The sequence below is a fragment of the Emys orbicularis genome, chromosome 7 (assembly GCF_028017835.1).
Source record: "Emys orbicularis isolate rEmyOrb1 chromosome 7, rEmyOrb1.hap1, whole genome shotgun sequence".
Taxonomy (NCBI): Eukaryota; Metazoa; Chordata; order Testudines; family Emydidae; genus Emys; species Emys orbicularis.
In genome coordinates, this window is record NC_088689.1 from 93,426,292 (window position 1) to 93,446,284 (window position 19,993).

Genomic DNA, 19,993 nt, shown 5'->3' on the forward strand with positions numbered 1-19,993 from the left:
GTTTGGGTTTCAGTTCTCTAACAGGAATTACATGATTGGTTTCATTCAGTCCTCCAGAAACAACCATTGGAGGCCTGTACCCACACCACAGAACTCCATAGATAGAGAGGATGTAAACCCCAGAGATCCCTGCCTCGAGTGCAGAGAATGGGGAATATTCTTCTCCATTGCAGCATTCTATCCTGCTTCCACAGGAACTGCACCATCCATTTGGGGTTTTGCATATGGGGAGGAGGCAGGTAACATTCCCCTTACCAATGCCACAGAAAACACGCACCGTCTCCACACAGTGTGGAGCACCACATGTCCTGATGGCACACAGAGGAAGGTCTGAGCTGCATCAGCATTGCACTGGAACACTATGGAGGAAACTCCTCAAGGTGAACCTTCCAGAGTTTCCAGTCCCCTGTGCAAGCTTCCCAGCTATCACAGGAAAGACTGACATTGCCCCAGTGAGATATAATGCTCTGTACAATGCAAATATCAATACACTTTCCATATGATCACAGTTGTCATAGGGCAGATTGGACTTTCATGTGTAGTTCAGGAGGTGAGAACTCTGACCGACTCATGATCCAGGAGTTTTAAAGTGATCTTCCTAAGTGTGGAGGTCCCTGTTTCTCCTTGTGAAATTCTCCTCTCCTTCCCAATCCTTGTATTAATGTTTATAGTAAACTGTATTATTGTATCAACTCCTCTTGTGAAAAGCAGATTTTGGCCCATTCATACTATGCATTCATTTTTAACCCCCCTTCTTCTCATCTTGAAGTTTGTAATACAGAACAATTAGAGTGTCAGATCCGTCATGTCCCCTTTTATTTATGCAGCTAAAGCAGACATAAAGCAACTTTGCACAGCTGCTTAGGATAGAATACTGTTGCTTGAAACACATAAAAATTACAATTTCTAGGTTCCCATGAAATTCCAATCATTAGTGGTAACATGTATTTTCAGTTTTAAAATCAAACACATCTTTCTGAAGAAAAGTAAGTTTTGCAAGGATTGTATTTTACACTCACCCTTTAATAGATTCTAGGGTTTTTTTTCTCTCTGGGCAGAAGGCAATAATTTCTTGATCATTCTTAAAAAAATTAAATAAAGCACAGCTATTTTGTCCAGAGATTTAACATATTACTGTACATTTTGAAAAATATTAGCGATGGGCCCAAGACAAAGCTTGGATCCAGAGCCTAATGTTCCCAGAGGGTGTTCTGCTCCAAAGTTTTTGTTCAGGCCCATCTCTTCCTCTGGACAAGAATATGTTGAAAGCAATACTGCCAAATACATATCCTATTTTGAAAAGTTAACTATTACATGCTAGATAGGATAGAGTGAAGTAATTTTTTTCCCATTATGTTTTTGTTAACCCTCTTTCATTTCACTTAATGAAACAGCTAAAACTATAGTCAGTGTCTCACTTCGATACTCAAACACAGTGGAATTTTGCTGATGCTGGTTTCTAAACTGCAGGGGAATGTCATTGAGTTGCAACTGAAAAAGACTAAGTTCTTTCCTAACTTACATTCAGGTAACTATTGAAGTCTCCTTAGTATCTCATTGAATACACAGGTGTAACAGAGGGCAAAATTTGGCCCACTGGGCACAATCCTGCATGCATTAATTTCTGTGGGAGGAGGAGTAAGCCCACTTTATGCAGAGATTAAGTCAAAACATTCATTCATGAGCTCAAAAATACGGGGAAAGGAATGAGGAAGGAAGAAGAGTTTTAAAATCTAAATTGAAAAAGTGATACAGTCAGTGTGATAGAGAAAAGGTTGTTCAAGATAGCAGGATTTGAAGAGAAAAGGCCTCACATGAGCTACGGTGAGGTTTTGGGAAGGCAATCTTTGGAAGAAAAGACACCCTCCTGTTCATGTTATATAGTGGTAACCTCATGCTGAAAAGAGAGAGGTGTTTGTTTATTTTTTAAATTACCCCAAAACTGAGTTCTTGTATAACAGGATTCATGTGTCATGACCAGCAATAACTAAACTAGACTTGATTTTACCTGGAGAAAATTGAAGAGCATGTTTTAAACCCCAAACTAAATGGAGAGCTTTCAGTGGAAACATAGGTAGACTCAGTGTAACTGTGCTGCTCTATTTTTACGTCTCTTCTTTTTTTGTATTTATCTTCCAGAGTGGATCACTTAAGGAACCAGAGCCAAACAAAATCCCACCTCAGCGACCACCACCTCAAGGTTGTTTACAGTATATTCTCGACTGTAATGGCGTTGCAGTAGGACCAAAACAAGTCCAGGCTACTTAAATAATTGACAGTAAAAGCAGGGGTTAAAGCCAAAAACCAACCTTAAAAGCAAACGTACCAGTTTATGTGCAGTTTTTGCATTGTTTCAGTGCTGACCTGGACTGTGTTTTTTCTATGCAGTGTCAACTATACTGTCTGGTTGTTTACCTGTTCATGTCTGTGCTTGTAATGCTTACCTATGTTTCTCTGTATAACTTGTGATTTCAGGGCTGTTGTCAACAGTGTACAAAGAATTGTGCCTCTACAGAGTCCAGTGCGACTGTATATTATGGATGGTTAGACAGTATTTTTTAAGTATTATATATTGTGGGGTAAACAACAACCCAGGTTCAGATTTAAATACTTTTGCTTAACTCTGTGAGTGTGTGCGTGTGATAGTCGTAATTTTATTTTTGCATGACTAACATTGATAGGTGATTCAGATAGATATTCTACAAGATATAATTTAACATATTTGTTGATTGAGGCTTTTTTTAAATAATTTTATAAAGTTTGTTAATATTTGAATTTTATTTATAGGTAAGATGTAGAATTCTAGTGTTTTAGTGATTCCATAAAACAAGAGACTTCTTCCCAGGAACATTTAAATATCCTGTATTTTACATACTGGTGTTCATATTTTTAATTAATTCTGCATTAAATTATTAGCTACAAAGCTATGTAAATGGGCCACCTACGTGCAATATCTCAGTGAAAATGTGAGTATTTAATGTATCTCAGTTCAATTAAGTAGTTTCTTTTGTTGTGGTTCTGAATTAGTCATTTGTGGTTTCTACAAAAACCCAAGACAAATGTTACCCCAAAATTCTTTACCTAGCTAAAAAGGTTAAGCTAATCTCACGGTGTTTGGTGGGAAGTGTCTGCAGGATTACTGAGCCCCCTGAAATGTCTTGTTTGCTAAATATCGGGACTTCAACTGGTATCATTCTGCATAGTTCCACTGACTTCAATAGAGCTGGGTTGATTTACACCAGCTAAGGCTCTGTCCCATTAACTGTAACATGAAACAAATAGATAAGTAATTTACTTCCTCATCTCAGTGCCACTATTTTCACTGAAATATCAGGATAGACATTAAATAATTCTATCCCAGGATTAACCACAAAACAGGGCCTTATCTTTATTCATAACTCAAAATGCAAAAAGACCTGAGAGGTTTGACTTTTGCCAGACTTTCTATAGCCATAATTGCTTATGACTTTCACATAACCAATTTACTCTTCAATATCACAAGCAATATCCAGGCAGGCCATTGAACTGTTATGAGATATCTAGCCTAGGAACACAACCTGCACTATTCTAGCATACTGTAAAACTTAGTTGTAAGCAAGGCACAGCACTGTATTTTGTCATTTAGACAAAGACAAATAGTGGTCACTAGCTTAATACAAACAAGATAATTTTTTTTTTAAGGAAAACAATGTTCTACTTTTAATTTTCCCTACAAACACTGCAAAAAAAATAACAACAAAAAAAACAACTCAGCATTGTGAGCTTTCTTAATTGTAAAAGCAGGCTGGCAAGATGAGAATTTATATATGCATTATTAGCTATTTAAATGTTAATGGTGAATGCTATTGTTTACTGACGATAAGTAAATTACATGAAATTTTGCTTTAGTGATCTATGTTTTTCTGGATCAATGATCTTTCTGATGACGACATTGGCTATTTTTGTTGTGTATGGAGAAAACACGCTTAAGATCAGGTTCACAAATTCTTACCTTCAGATATCATAGATGAGAATAAAGCATACTACCCTGGGGTGAAGAAATGAATCTGTTAACCAAGTGATTTTTATTTAAAGCAGAAGGTGTTGTTTTGCATGTAGTAGTGTGAGTAATCACAAGTGCTTTTCATGTGACATTTGTGAGTTGTATGTGCAGAGTGCAAAGAAAAGATTTGCATTTCAGGTAGGACTTCAGCTTGTTGATTGTAAAAGTTAGAGGGGCACATACCTATTACTTCATACCACAGAGAAGCAGCAAGTCAAAATGTCTCTGCATGCAAGCATGCTTAGGTGCAAGTTTGTGAGTAACAGGGAACAGATGTTTTACAGTGTAGGATTAATGTTCAGATTTTATTTATTTCTTTATTTGGTAAAAGTTTCTTTCATGATTGTTGCCTTTTTGTACAACCCAGCTGCAAGAAAGTGAGCAAATGCTGGAAGTGTGATTGCAGTATATCTTTTATGTGAAATATCTTGTACAGCTTAATGTGCAATAAAAGAAAGTTACATCTGTCTTCAGTGTAAAGTTTCTGGCATTCAAGCCACTATCTGTAAGTGGGAGGAGGAGGGGAATATTTGTTTTCCAGTACTGAGTGAAGGGAGGCTAATAAGTAAATGAGTATCGTTAAGATGTTGCAATACTGTTACCACTTTTGAGGTTTCCTAAAAAAGTCATAAAAATTTACAAAACGAAGTCCCATTCCCTAGTATTAAGGAGATGCTCCTTACCTTTCTACAACACAAAATATTGAATAATCCTAGTTGTGGCAAACTTTTTGAAGCACTAGTATGTTCTGTTCTTCCACACACACAATCTTATTCAGTAAGTGGAAAACTAGCCATGGCTATTTGTCTATTTAAAAAGAAAGCTAATGGCATATTGTGCTGATACCATTTCTTCCAGATATAGAAGTGTTTTCTTTTCTGAGAACTAAAAAGAGGATGAGAGATCTTACATGGACATTAAATCTCTTTGTAAGAGGACTTAAATTCTGACATTTTCAAAACAGCTAGATTAATAGGCTTGTCTAATGTTCATGGTCCATTCTGCACAGATCCTGACTGAAAGATTCTTTAATCAAATCTATCAAAAAGTTTTGTCTCTGTCCCTACCTCCGTTTCATTCAGATGTGCTATATGAGCTATGTGACATGTGAGGGTAACGATTCTGCTGTAACTGCTAATTCATCAAAAGCCTCCCAGTGAAAACCACATGTAGACACCTGACACTACATAAAGTGCACTGCCTGCTGACTGAGATCTGACTGAGTACATTTTCAGTCAGGAAGCCTCAAAACCAACAGTCTGATGATACAGCATCTTTTCAAAAGCCTGCTGATCAGTTCTGTCATGGATTTCACAATTTAGGTTTCTGCCTCATATGCTATTCCCATACTTTTTATAATGCTGTTCTGTTTGCCAGCTCATAGTCTAGTCAGTAAAAGCAAAAACTCAGACTCCTTGGTCACTAAGAATAAATTAGTGATGACTTTTTCAGGTCTCTCTGTATTCTGTTCTTAGATATTTCACTACAAAATCTAATAAATTACCAGAAGTCTCCAGTCAGTGTCATTTTAAAGTTATTTTACTGCTGTAAAGGTAACCTGTAAATGGAATAATATAAGCAACTATGGAGATAATGTTAAAGCTTTGGCTCTTCAACAGTACTGTAGTAACATCACATAAAAACAATAGATGAATCAGCTGCACTGGTGAACTATCAGAATATAGCTAAACCACTCACTGAACCAGGCCAAATTTATCCCAGGGATGTTTGGCTATTTGGATCTCATAGTAATTTTAGGGCTGGAGTGTAAAGGTGGTATAAGGAATGTATTAATGTATCAGTTGTGGTAAATAATACTGACTATACTAAGTTGGTGGTCCATATTAGCAGAATATTGTCTCAACACAGAATTTGACAGATTCCAGGATTATTTTTTAAGTGTTGGATATAAAATATAATATAGGTTCTTTGATACTGTAACATTATGAAGTTTTTCTTGTACTGAACTTAGGGGGCCCAGTACAACCCCAAGGAACGCAATCACAAAGCCAGGAGCCATTGCAACCGCAGCGCATGTTCCCCCCGGGGCAGTCAGCAAAGCCCTCAACTTCCCAGCCACAGCGTCCACCTGGCCCTACAACTCAACAACCACATGCCCAGGGTCAAGGTATTTCCAGCGCCGGGTTATCAATGGAAGTGGAGCCAGAGCCACAACCTGCTCCACAGCAGAAACCTCAGTCTCATCCACAGCTTAAGTAAGAGATTTGTTTCTCTCCCTCCCCCGCCATATAATTGTATTTTGTTTCCATCACAGTAGCTTGGGTGCCTGTCTAATATATAGCAGCAAAGCAGAACATGTGCTTTTGACTGTAAAAAGAGGTCAATTCAGGGAGTCATACCCACATCCTAAATGCTGTAAATGCAGAATTTCATATAATACCTGCACATTTTCAGCTCAAACCAAGGTTGGTTTGAGGAGGCATCATCCTCTCATTTCTTTTTTTCTCCTTTTTTATATCATTGACTCATGATTTGCATGCACTGTGAGTAAAGCTGCACAGAAAAAAGGAAGTCTTATCTGTTTAAACTTTTAACCTTGCAATCACTCAGACAGCTAAAGATTTCAGTTTCAAAAGGCCTATATGAAAAATAATCCAAATTAACATTCTACACAGATGCAATAGTTAGTAAGATGGGTTTCTTTGCAATACTGTTTCTTTCAAGGTTATACACTGCTGCTTGAACATACAGTACAGGTAACTCAAACAAACCATCTCCCTTACAGAAACAGTCTGAAACCTAACCAAGGTTTTCCTGACATTCTTTTTAAATAGTTATTATATACACGATTTTCTAACTCTCCCCATTAATTTGTACCTCTGCTCCCAATTTACATCTAAATAGATTTATAGTTTTCCTTTCCAAGATATATCCAGTTTTCTCTCATCAAATATAACTTTTAAAAGGCAATTAGTTTTTAGTTGGCAAGATTTCAAAACTAGAGATATAGTATGGCATTAACCCTGTCAGGGGTAAAATTAGTTTATGCAACTTTCCAAGAAGCAACTTTACTCCAAACAGATTTCAGTACATAATAAAATGCCTTGCCTTTGGGATTAACTGTACTGTAGATATTTGCATGTGCGTGCTTTGTAGTCACCCACAAACTGTTGCCTAACATGTGCATGCAGGTTATTAATCTGTGAATAAATATTTAATTAGGCCATTTATTTTGTGTTACTAATCAAGTCAATTGCTGCTTCACCTCCCTCACTCCACCTTTCATTAGTGCAAACACAAATGTTTATCAGTCATTAATCCATCTATAATGTATTAAAAGCCTGAAATGTATGCAGCACTGCTTGTTGTAGAGGTGGATAAGTTGCAAGCCACAGAGTATGAGCCAATATGAACTAGAGAAGTGTGTTGCTGCTGTATCACAGCCAAATATCAATCTCCTACTGAATTCTATTTGAGAGATCTGATAAGATAAACACTTGACAGAGTTCATTTCATTCCCAAAAAGTTAATTATCTTTACTAATTAAGCAATGGATACTTTTTTGAAAGGCTTACACATTTAGGGTGTTTTAGATAGATAGATAGATAGATATGATGTTTTGCTTTAAATTTAAGCTACCCTTTTAAAAAGTTATTCCACTTGAAGTTCTATGAATTGGACACAGTTTTAAACTTCAAACTTTATCCTTCATGTATGCTAAAGTATAGTTTATTCACTATTTCACAGAGACTTATGCTATAGTTAGTGTTAACACCACAAAAAAGAAAAAGACAGCATACAATAGAACCTCAGAGTTACAAAGACCTCAAGAATGGAGGTTGTTCATAACTCTAAACAGTTTGTAACTCTGAACAAAACATTATGGCTGCTCTTTCAAACATTTACAACTGAACATTGACTTAATACTGCTTTGAAACTTTATTATGCAGAAGAAAAATGCTTCTTTTAACCATTTTAATTTAAATAAAACAAACACAGTACTTCTGGTTCCAAATGAGATGTGTGGTTGACTAGTCAGTTCGTACCTCTGGTGTTCGTATCTCTGAGATTCTACTGTAGTTAGGCTAATTGCTTGCAGTAAATACACAAGCACTGACAGATTGTGGGGGTTTTTTTAAATCAAGTGCATTCACAAAACAAAAGTTTCATCAAGTCACAATTAAGAATTAAACATCCAATAAATCATCAGACGAGATTACAATTTTAGGGCTCAATTCTTCAAATGTACTGACATGCCTCTTTCTCCTTGTGTCAATAAATGTTTGCAGCCTTAAGGAACGTAATTGTGCCTTATTGATACTCATCTTGAATTCAGGTTTCCCTGGCTTTGAATTTGACTTAATAGGCCCAATTCTTCTTTACTGCAGTTTTATACACTAGGAGCTACTGAAATTAATGGGGTTACTGTTGGGGGAATAAAATGTGAAACAGGGGAATCATGCTCAATATTCCTCTCATTTCTATTTTGTTGGTGATTTAGTATCCTTTCGATTCATACAATAATATAAGCTGTTTTATTATTAAGCAACCTGTTCTATTAAGTATAGTTGATATAGCCTACTTCTCAGACTAAAGTATAGAGAGAAAGTGCTGTATTCAGCGGTTCTATATGCTGTACTTGACTCTGTTTGTCTCTGCTTGTCCATCTTTGTTTGAACATGTAAGTTGTTTTCCATCCCATAAATGCTTCTCCTTTTTACACAGCATATAGTTTGTATGGATATAGTATATGTACATATGGAAGCTGACTACAATGTGAATACCAACCATGTTGCTTTTGTCTTGCAGCAAATCACAGTCTTTGACAAATGCCTTCAGTTTCACAGAATCATCCTTCTTTCGATCATCCGTGAACGAGGATGAAGCAAAAGCTGAAACCATCCGAAACTTGAGGAAGTCCTTTGCCAGCCTTTTTTCTGATTAGCCATTTGAAGATCAGTTTCATGCAGTTGCATATGGCATATAGACTAGAACCTACAGTGAATATTATTTAGTATTTATATCCCCGTGACCCATCCTCCATTACTGTTCCAAGCAATATGTTAATTTTTAAAAAGGTCTATGAGGAGATACAATTCAGGTACACTGTATAAAATCTATATAATATGAGAGGAAAAGCTATATTAGTAGTAGTACAAAATGCTTAATTTTATGGTCTTTGTCACTTGTAACATTGTGGCCTTACTATGACTGCACTATATCATCCTATTGGATATTCCTTTGTGGAATTGTTGTAATAAAGCATTGTGTTATGGGTTTCCCCTTGTTTTACCCATCTCCAGTGCTTTGCATTGCATGTTTATGTTATGAGTGAATGTTTTGTACTGCAAGGATATAGTCTTAACCTGACTTGTTCTTGCCTCAGATTGTTATGAGGCAAATCATATTCGTGTTTCCTGTTGTCAAGCCACTTTACTGTTGTGAGAAATTAAAGCAGTTTTCTTCCTCCTTTGACAACCTTTCCATCAACCAACTATAGAGTTCTGATATATTTGCTGAGAGTTATCACTAGGCTAAAACAGTGATGTCATGAATAGAGTATGTGTATGTACTATTGTATCCTCATAGGTCTATTGAACATTTATTTCCTATTGTTAATTTAATAGTGATCTCTGAGTTGTAAAGTAACATGCATGACCTAATAATGTTACCAATATTTTTCTGTACCCCTTCTAATAAATGCAAAGCCCTGTGCTTGGTAAAGAGAAGCTTTGAAGAACACTGATTTCAGCAATTAGGTGTACCATGTTTTGACTTTAGTTGTCCATTAGGGTGACCAGACAGCAAGTATGAAAAATCGGGACAGGGGGTGGGGGGTAATAGGAGCCTATATAAGTAAAAGACCCAAAAATCGGGACTGTCCCTATAAAATTGGGACATCTGGTCACCCTATTGTCCATCTGTGTTTGTAAAATATTTGGACAACTAGGTCATTGCCATCAGAAACTAACATGTCAAATTATCAGTTAATCATGAACCAAGAGAAACAATGTGGTAAAATTACAACTCACAGGAATGGAGCTTAGTTTTTCTAAGAGATTATGTATATTGAAAATATTGCTCTGACTTGCTGTAACAGAAGTGGTCTTACATATTGGGATAACAGCAGCATTTCTAAATGTTCAAGTCAATCTGAAGCAGATTAAATCATGTCTAGATGAGCACTAGTCCAAGTTAACACTGTGCTCCTCTCTAAAACAAGTTACATACAACAGAGTGTTCCGTGGCAGGGAACATGTGTGTTTCCTTTCCCTTGTTTGTCCTGATGTCACGTTAACACTTAAGAAGGGAAATAAGTGTCAGATGGTTTCCTTTTTTCCCAGAAAAAACAAGGTACTTGCTTCCAGATCCTCCTATTTTTTCATGTTCATATAAAATTAGGCTTAATACCACAAGGGTTAGAATCAGCAAAAAGATTCAGACAGATTTAGATATACCTGGCCAAAGGTACATCCCATCCCAAACATAACCCCGCTTACTCCAGTTACATTAGGGAAGGATTTGGCTCACCATGCACATATTTAGGGAACTGAAGTTATAATTCTAGAGTTATAATGTTATCACAAAGTATAGGGCTTTATATAAAAGTATCCTATCTAGCTCCTTGCTTACTTGTGACCTGGGAGAGTAGAAGAAGAAGGGACCACTGCAATGGTAGTTTGATTAGTCTGGGTAAACTGTGTATTATACTCCGAGGTCTCTGCAGCTGCATAGGCCAAAAACTGACTGGTAAGATGCTCTATACTCTTTAGCAAAGATTATTAGTTACCACACTGACTCTTATTGTATACCAGCATCTTCCTAAATGATTTACATTTGGCCTCTTAGTGTCACTGGCTATTAAATTATTAATGAAAAGAAGGGTTCCTTAAAAACTACAGATCTGAGGAGTGTTCTAACATCTACTATTGTACAAGGAAATGTACAAGGAAAGCAATAAATACAGGATTTTTAGGGGGTTGTTTTGTTTTTTTTAAATCCTTTTATTTTTTTTAGTTAACTCTCCACATCACCCTCAAATGAAGGTGGCAGATAGAATCTACTTAAATAGATTTGTTCTAGACTTCAATTAGTATTACCCACTGATGTGGGTTCACATCAGATCTGCTCTCACTTCTGTTATAGACTTAGAAAAAACATAATAAAAGTGTGAATTAAAAAACAGAAAAAAACCATATATGCATCAGCTACATCCTTCAGATGCCAGAAACTTAACAGGCGCAGCTTTTCCTGACTTCATACAACTGAGGGACCATTGTCAGGCTAAAGTCAGGTAGGCAGCGGGTGAAGAAAATGGGAAAGTGTCTGCTAACCTACAGAGAAAGAATAGTGAAAAGACTTAAAAATATATAATCAAGATTTAATCCTATTATTTGTCCATTACCCAAAATGTGACAGGCACTTACACAAATAAAATAGACAAGCTTCATATTCTTGTGCATCCTTCCTTGAAATACAATTCATTTTCCTAAAGAAAATGGAGTATAATGTCAGCCCAAGAAGATGTAAGCTGTTTTGTTCATTATCTGTATTATGATACCATGTAAAGGCCCCAACAGAGATCAGGGCCCATTGTGCTGTACACACATCCAGTAAGAGACAGTCCTTACTCTGGAAAGCTTACAAGTAATATTAACCCAATTTTTACAAATAACGAACCATTTGTCACTATTTTTAAAAATTAAATTAGGAGGTGCTCGAATACTATAGCAAAGATGGCCAACAAAGTACCTAGATATATTTACAGGCAGTTAAGGGGTTTAAGTAAGTAAAGTATCAGATGGGTAGCTGTGTTAGTCTGGATCTGTAAAAAACAACAGAAAGTCCCACTTCGTCAGACGCATTCACCCATGAAAGCTTATGCTCCAATACATCTGTTAGTCTTAAAGGTGCCACGGGACACTCTGTTGCTTTTTAAGTAAGTAAGTAAGTTTCTCAATTATCAAAGTATCCATTGTAAAGCTAGGATACAAATGTATAAAGGTTCTCATTTGCCCCAAAGCAGTGATTATTTTGTTCTTACTTTGTGTAGTTGTTAAAAAGGAAAATTTACAAGCTATTAGCATTTTGCTATTGCTTTGCCATAGTCTTGTGTAAAACGAAGTTCATTTACTTGAAAGTGTTTATGGATTCTGTAACAGATTTTAGAGGCTTGAGTTTTATTAGCTCTCTGAGTTTATATCTCCTACCAACCTAAAACAACAATTTATGAAGTGTACATAAAGCACAGATTTGGCCTCCCATGTTATTGAGATTGTCAGCAGATCTAAGCCTCTTCAACAATACTGGACTTCTTTTTAGTGAATGATCCTGTTTGGAGCTTGGTAATGAGATTAGATATGGAGACTTGTATCTCTAATTCACTAAGTTTTTACCTATAAAAAGTGTTATTGGACAGCTGTTTATTCATCAATGTAAAATGATTTGGTGATCTTAGTACGCACAGCAGCTGTCTGCATCACAGTTGGCACCCTATTTGGATTCTCAGCTAAGGACTGACTGGCTATGGAAAGCTGAACTACCATGCTCCCTTCAGATCAATGTTGAAACATGTTAGTGGGGAAGTTTGAACTACTTCTGCTAATATACTAGCTAGCGTGAATGTATAGCACTGCATTTTGCTGGATTGAATGGCAGACCTGATCAAGTGTCTTGTGTAGTGGCAACAGAACTCAAAGAATAGAAGCCCTAATGCTAAAAGAGTGGTGATTTCCCTTTACTTCAAGGGGCATGCACTTAGGAAGCAGAAAGCCTCTAGTTCTTTCCCTTTTTCTGTGGGTCATGAATTCTGTGTACTAGTTCTGTGGCTAAGTAGAGGGCTTCAGTTTCCTTGCTACTGGTCAAGCACCTTTCTCCACCACATAGCTGCTCTTTTTAATTAGCCCAATCAAATATAACACCTACAACTTTCCATTTGTTTTGTATTTATTGAACTAAACACCCTTCATTATGCTGCAGTAGTACCAGTTATATGGTACTTTATGAAACACTTTAGTAATTTTATTTTTAGATTGATTACAAAGATTTTAAAGAAAATTAATTACTGCTACAGAGAAAAGTATAGTCATTAAGCATATTTTGGCATTATGCATAATTAGCATCTGTCTAGTTTCAAAAGTGTGTATGTAATACAATATGCATTACAGAGCTCATTAGGTCAGGCCTCACCTTTCTGCTTGAGGCAAAGTTTCACACTCTCATAAAATTCCCTGCCATACTGTACTTGGTTAAAACCAGTTTCCCCACAGGCTGTGTTTTACTTTCTGGAAAAAATGGTGAAACAATCAACTCTGCACAGTGTATCCTCCCACACAGAGTACATACCAGATCACCACTCCACAGTGCAAAAGTTTCTTTATATCTCTGACTGTACTGATGCATTTCACATGCAAGTTGATACATGCCTATGCTCTAGATGTAGAGTTTCAGGTTTAAAGAGATTTTGTTTTATAGAGCGATCTGTAAAACCCTCTAAACAAGACAAAACCAAAAAACTAATGATGTAAGTTGTTTATAAAATCAGTTCAGTCACTTACCATATTGTCCTATAAGTCATTAGTATTACCTCACTAAACAGCTTGAGCTTTGAATTCAGATACAAGTTGCCAGCTCCAAATTTAAAGACCCAGTTACCCAATACGTTGCTATCTAGGTTTGTACAGTGGCACCCACCACAGTAGAGCGACAGTAGGCCAGCAGTTGCACAACATTGAGCCACCTGGGCAAACTATTCAAGAACCCAAGGGCTGCAACTAATTTGCATAAAAGTTAGTAATGGAGCCAATTGCAGATATGGTCATTTTTACCATGGAGTTTATGAAGCCAGTTGGTCCCAATATACACTGCTCCATCTTACTCCAAGTGGCAGTCCTTTTCACCTTTCAAACAAACAAACAATACAAAATCTTAGAGTAGGATTTATAAAATTTATTCTGAAGACTGGAATGGACCTACATCCTCACCGTTAAGTTCTGAGCCACTGCAATGTATTTAAGCAGTTTTATAATAATAGATTATAATTATGTACCAAGAAAACAGATTAACTTTGAAGAAGTAATTTCTCTCTCCAGTAAAGATAGTGAACATAGTGTTAAAGTGTTTTTCAAAAGGCACATATTACTCCACACACACACACACACCAAAAGAAAAAAGGAAATACCTCCTGTGCAGTCCTGCCGGCCAATTCTGTCTCAATGAGTGGTCACACACAGTAGAAAAATCCTTATAAAGCCCAGTTAGAAAAAGTTGCAGGAGCAGGAGCAGGTTTTGATTCTGGGTATCGTTTAACTTTTCTGCACCAAAAAACAACTCCAGAAGTGATTACTAATTAGACCATATTATAAACTAGACGTTTGCTATGTTATTCTAAAAAAGGCAATGAGTTTTGAGTTATGGAATGCTAACATGTTTCCAACACGGAAACTTTATAATACTTACTTAATTTTTTAAACTAGCCAAAAGTTTTTCTAAAGAAGCTAACTTATGAAATCTTGGGTTAATATTTTCAAAGATAAGTGCCTAAAATTAGGCTTCTAAATCCATATTTAATGAGCTAATAAGTGGCCAGATTTTCAAAACTGCTGCACGCTTTCTTCTGTTCTATGCTTCCCCCTAAGATTGTTCAAACTCATGATGTTAAACTATATTTGAAGTCAGGGAAAGATAAATTAGCCTCTCTCTAATTAAAATACTAAGAGTTTTTATTTACTAATTCTTATTTTACTAAGGAGGCTTCTCAACAGCGTCTCGCTAAAAAAGAAAACAAAAAAGATGCCCAAAGTATCAAGAAGTATTTTAACTAAAATAAGCAGTGAGGAAGTTGAGCTGGATTAACTTTCCATCCTGCCTTGAGATAGCCCATTGACAAGAGGGAAATGCCCTCTTCCAGGGATAATGATACATATGTTGTAACAGACTATCTAGATTTAGAAAGTGGAGCGAAAACATCTCTGTGAGAAATGTAAAACATCAGCAAGTTAAAAATAGTGCAACAAATTAAAACCTGTTACAAGAATTTGAAGTATAATGTATAAAAGACCAAGCATTCAGAGACTTTTTTTTAACATACAGTAGAACCTCAGAGTTATGAACACCTCAGGAATGGAGGTTGTTCATAACTCTGAAATGTTTGTAACTGAACAAAACGTTATGGTTCTTTCAAAAGTTTACAACTGAAAATTGACTTAATACAGCTTTGATACTTTACTATGCAGAAGAAAAATGCTGCTTTCCCTTTTATTTAGTAGTAGATGTTTAACACAGTACTGTACTGTATTTGCTTTTTTTTGGGGGGGGGGGGTCTGCTGTTGCCTGACTGTGTACTTCTGGTTCGAGTGGTTCCAAATTAGGTGTGTGGTTGACTGCTCAGTTCGTAACTCTGAGGTTCTACTGAATAGGTTTTGTTTGATTTGGGCATTTCAAATTCTCCTCCAGAAGCACCATATTTGATAACTAAGAACCTGCAGTTCTGTATTTTATTTGGTATTTTTACTGGTGTATACTTTGACAATGATCACATTGACACTCCACACCATTTGCAAAAAATCCTGATTTTTTAAAAACTATTTCATTTGTGTCTTAAAATTTATTTAAAGCTCTATTAAGGCAGATTTCATTCTTCCTTGCCAAACAGTGAAAATATATCTGGGTTTAAAAGTCTAGAGTAAAGAACTGAATTTTAGATCAGAAGAATAGTTTATTTACTGTAGATACCTAGGTAAATACACACAGACATCAATCTGAAATGTAAAAAGTGCCCACTAATTATGGGTGCCTAACTTGAAACTTCCAAGGCCTGATTTTCAGGGCTGCTGGGCACTGGCAGCATCATTCACTTCTGCTGGCATTGTGAGTGATCAGTATCATAGGGTACGTCTACACTTACCGAGGATTGATGCTGCAGAAATCAATCCACCTGGGGTCAATTTAGTGGGTCTAGTGAAGATCCGCTTAATCAACCGCAGATCACTCACCCATCAACTCCGGTACTCCACCAGAACGAAAAGCATAAGGTAAGTCGATGGGAGAGTTTCTCCCGTCGACCCAGCGTGGTGTAAACACTGCAATAAGTCGACCTAAGCTATGTAGCTGGAGTTGCGTAATTTAGGTTGACTTAACCCCGTAGTGTAGACCTGCCCTCATAGAAATGTAGGGCTGGAAGTCCTTGAGAAGTCATCAAGTCCCAGCCACCTGTGCTGTGGAAGGACCAGGTAAACCTAGAGCGTTCCTGACAGGGGTTTGTACAACTTGTTTCTAAAAGCTTCCCATCGTGCGAACTCCACAACCTCCCTTGGAAGCCTATTCCAGAGCTTAGCTCTCCTTACAGTTACAAAGTTTTTTCCTAATATCTAACCTAAATCTTCCTTGCTGCAGATTAAGCCCATTACTTCTTGTCCTACCTTCAGTGAACTTGGAGTACAATTGATCACTGTCCTCTTTATAACAGCCCTTAACATATTGGGAGACTTATCAGGTTGCCCCTTGGTCTTCTTTACTCAAGACTCAGTTTTTTCAACCTTTCCTCATAGGTCAGGTTTTCTAAATCTTGTACTGCATCATTTTTGTTGTCCTCCTCTGTTCTCCTCCAATTTGTCCACACGCTTCCTCAATTGTGGTGCCCAGAAATAGACAATGTACTCCAGGTGGGGCCTCACCAGTGCCAAGGGCAGAGGGACAATTACCTCCTACATACAACACTCCTGTTAATAAACTCCATAATCATATTAGCCTTTTTTGCAGCTGCACATTGACAACTCATATTCAATTGTGGTCCACTATAATTCCCAGATCCTTTTCAGCAGTGCTACCACCTAGGCAGTTATTCCCCATTGTGTAGTTGTGCATTTGATTTTTCCTTCCTAAGTGAAGTACTTTGCATTTGTCTTTATTGAATTTCATCTTGTTGAATTCAGACCAATTCTCCAATTTGTCAAGGTCATTTAGAATTTTAAACCTGTGCTCCAAAGTGCTTGCAGCCCCTCCGCGCTTGGTGTCATCTGAAAATTTTATAAGTATACTCTCTACTCCATTATTCAAGTAATTAATGAAAATACTGAATAGTACCAGACCCATGACTGACCCCTGCAGGATCCCACTAGATACATACCTCCAATTTGTCAGCAAACCACTGATATGTTTGGAAAAAATAGAATATCAGGGTTAGAAGGGACCTCAGGAGGTCATCTAGTCCCACCCCCCTGCTCAAAGCAGGACCAATTCCCAGACAGATTTTTACCCCAATTCCCTAAATGGCTCCCTTAAGGATTGAACTCACAACCCTGGGTTTAAGTAGGCCACTGCTCAAACCACTGCGCTATCCCTTCCCTACATATTTTATGTTGGACACCTGAAAACTGAGACAAACAAAATTGGTGAACTTGAAAATTTTCACCTGTACATTCACAGATACACACAGGGTACACACTGCAAAGGAGCACTAAGTGGTCCTACAGATAAGATTTCATTCTACACCTCACATCAATTAGAAGAGTGGAGGTTTCCAAAACGTAATCAGAAATTAATTACAGTAAACTGTGCCTAACTGAAGAGACTGAATGGTAAGAAAGTGCCCTATTTGAGTGACTTGAAATATATAGTAAAAGTTTGAAGACCTGGCTGTGTCATGTTCTTTTCTCAGTTTGTTTCTTAAATGAGAATGAAGGTGTGAGTGGTAGGAGTGACTTATAAAAATTAAAGAATCTGATTTGCACAGGGGTGTACTGGCTTGAGGAAGAGTCATCTTGCAGGTTTAAAAATGTAAGTCAGACAAGTACACGGGGAAATATCTGTAGCTGTTCATGTGGATAAAGACAGCTGCTGAAACTACTGCAAGCAGCACAAACATAGACTGCTCTAAGAGACCTTTTAAAGTTGACTATAACTATACTGTATATTCCATTCACCAACAGCAGAGGAAAAAAATAAAGAATGGGTAAATACTGAGCTATTTTTTTAATGTGAGCATGGCTTTTTGGAGGTCTGTAATGCAGATTTGGTGATTTGAAGCCTTTAAAAAAAAAAAAAAAAAAAAGATGTGTCTGTTTCATTCTTGGTGTAAATCCAGTGACTTGAAGAGAGTTACAGCAGATAGATCTGGCCCAAGATTTACATGATTATATTAGTTCAGTTCTTTCTTTTCAAATGTTGTACACTACTATAATTGATACGATATTATGTTTAGAATTAAAGCTGTGGTTCATTCTAACAAGAGCTAGGAAATTCACAAGACTCACATGTTTCATGTATGCTGACATATAGCCTATTATCAAGTCTTTGCAAAATGCTGCAACAAAACTCTAAGCCTGTATGACCATGTATAAACCCCTCACTGAACAGGAGGGGGCTAAGGAGCAATTCTGGGCTAAGCATGCTCAGGTTGGTAGCAGGGTTTAAAAGGCAGCCAGACAGCTCAGTTAGGGGCTGGCAGGCCAGGGAGAAGGACATGCCCTGGAAAAGGATGTGAGCCAAGCCCAAACCAAGCCAGGGAACAGGGGAGCCACAGCACCCGGAAACTGGGACCAGGACCAGAAGCCAGCACTTCCCAGGGACAAAAGGCCAGGTGGGATGCACAATGAGGCAGGAAAAGATCCAGGGAAGCTGACTTGAGGCTGATGCAAGACACTGCCAGGTGTATGAAGCCGAACTAGCCTCCAAGGGCCCGGAGTCGGAACCCAGTGGAGTGGGAGAGCCCAGGTTCCCTTACCCCACCCCAGAACTGCAACCAATAGGTAAGAGAACCTGCTCCTGCTCACAACCTGGTTTCAGTTTTATTTGAAACTCGGAACTTTAAGGACATTCATCAAGAGGGTCACCATGGGTTGTGAATCTCAGTAATAGCTTTGCACGAAAATAAATCAGGGCTTTTCAGGGTTTTGACATGAAAGCAGGTGAACTCAGTGGTTTTGATCTTTGATATTTTGTGTTTATGTGAACTGGAAACTTCAAGCAAATCTCATTGGAGCTATGTGGTATGCAGGGAGGGGAGTGAGGTGGTGAAACTGAGGGAGAGAACGAGCAAGTGTTCATATAATCTCCACCCACCACAGTAAGATTGGCAAGCATCCCACAACCCTACCTGTGACTCCCAATCCTGCTCCATTAAGATAAATGGGAGTTTTACCGTTAACATCAACTGCAGCAGCAACACGTCAGCTATTTTTGCAGGCAATAATCACACAAAAAGAAAGAAAAAAGTGAAAAAAGTCCTTTAAATGTTGACAAGAATTGCCCCAAGCTGACATCTCACTTGCTAAGTTATGGTCTGTTCTTTTTAGAGATTTACTGTATAGATTTCTCAAAGTGATGATTATTTAAATACTTACAGAGGGACTTTTCAAACTGCAGATTACTGACCTAATTATTTCAACCCTCACTCAGCATTTCCTGGCTTTTGTCAGTTCAAGCCAAACTTTTATAGTCTTTGCTTTGTGCACAAGATTTTTTCATTAGCTAAACTGCTTTAACAATAATGGCATGAAAACACTATCTCTATAATTATTATATGGCATAGTATGTAAAACTTACTATGCATATTCTCTCCATGATGTGGGTTTTTTGGGGAGGGGATTTGCAAAAAATTTAAAGGATCATATGCCCCCATGGCTCCTGTGCCCAGTATATCAATCTCCCACAACATTGTCTCCACTTCTTACACAGAAACTCCACCTGCTGACTATGTTGCCATATCAATGCATGACAAAAGAATGGTCCTACACAGAAAAGCCACAGAAGATCTATCAACTCCAAAAAACAAGGGATGTGGAAGAACTCCAAGCAAAGCTGAAGTACCAGATACACTACGCTAGGCAAACAGCATAAGCACCTCATCCTTCCATGAAGGCAATGACAGTGGGTCCAGGATCAGGTCCTATGTTACAACAGAAAACTGGTCATAATCAAAGCAATACTGATTAATTACCAGTTTTCTGGTAATAAAAGATACTGCCTCACCTGCCTTGTCTCAGGGCTTGT

General features: G+C 37.5%; 1 protein-coding gene across 1 annotated transcript in view; it reads left to right on the top strand.

Moving 5' to 3' along the window:
- Positions 1-8,948, top strand: part of SYN2 (synapsin II) — a 442,249-nt gene extending 433,301 nt beyond the window's left edge. The window contains exons 11-13 of the mRNA XM_065408359.1: positions 2,140-2,200; positions 6,015-6,258; positions 8,813-8,948. Coding sequence (XP_065264431.1) covers positions 2,140-2,200; positions 6,015-6,258; positions 8,813-8,948 — 441 coding nt within the window. The remainder of the gene's footprint in view (positions 1-2,139; positions 2,201-6,014; positions 6,259-8,812) is intronic.
- The last annotated feature ends 11,045 nt before the right edge of the window (positions 8,949-19,993 follow it).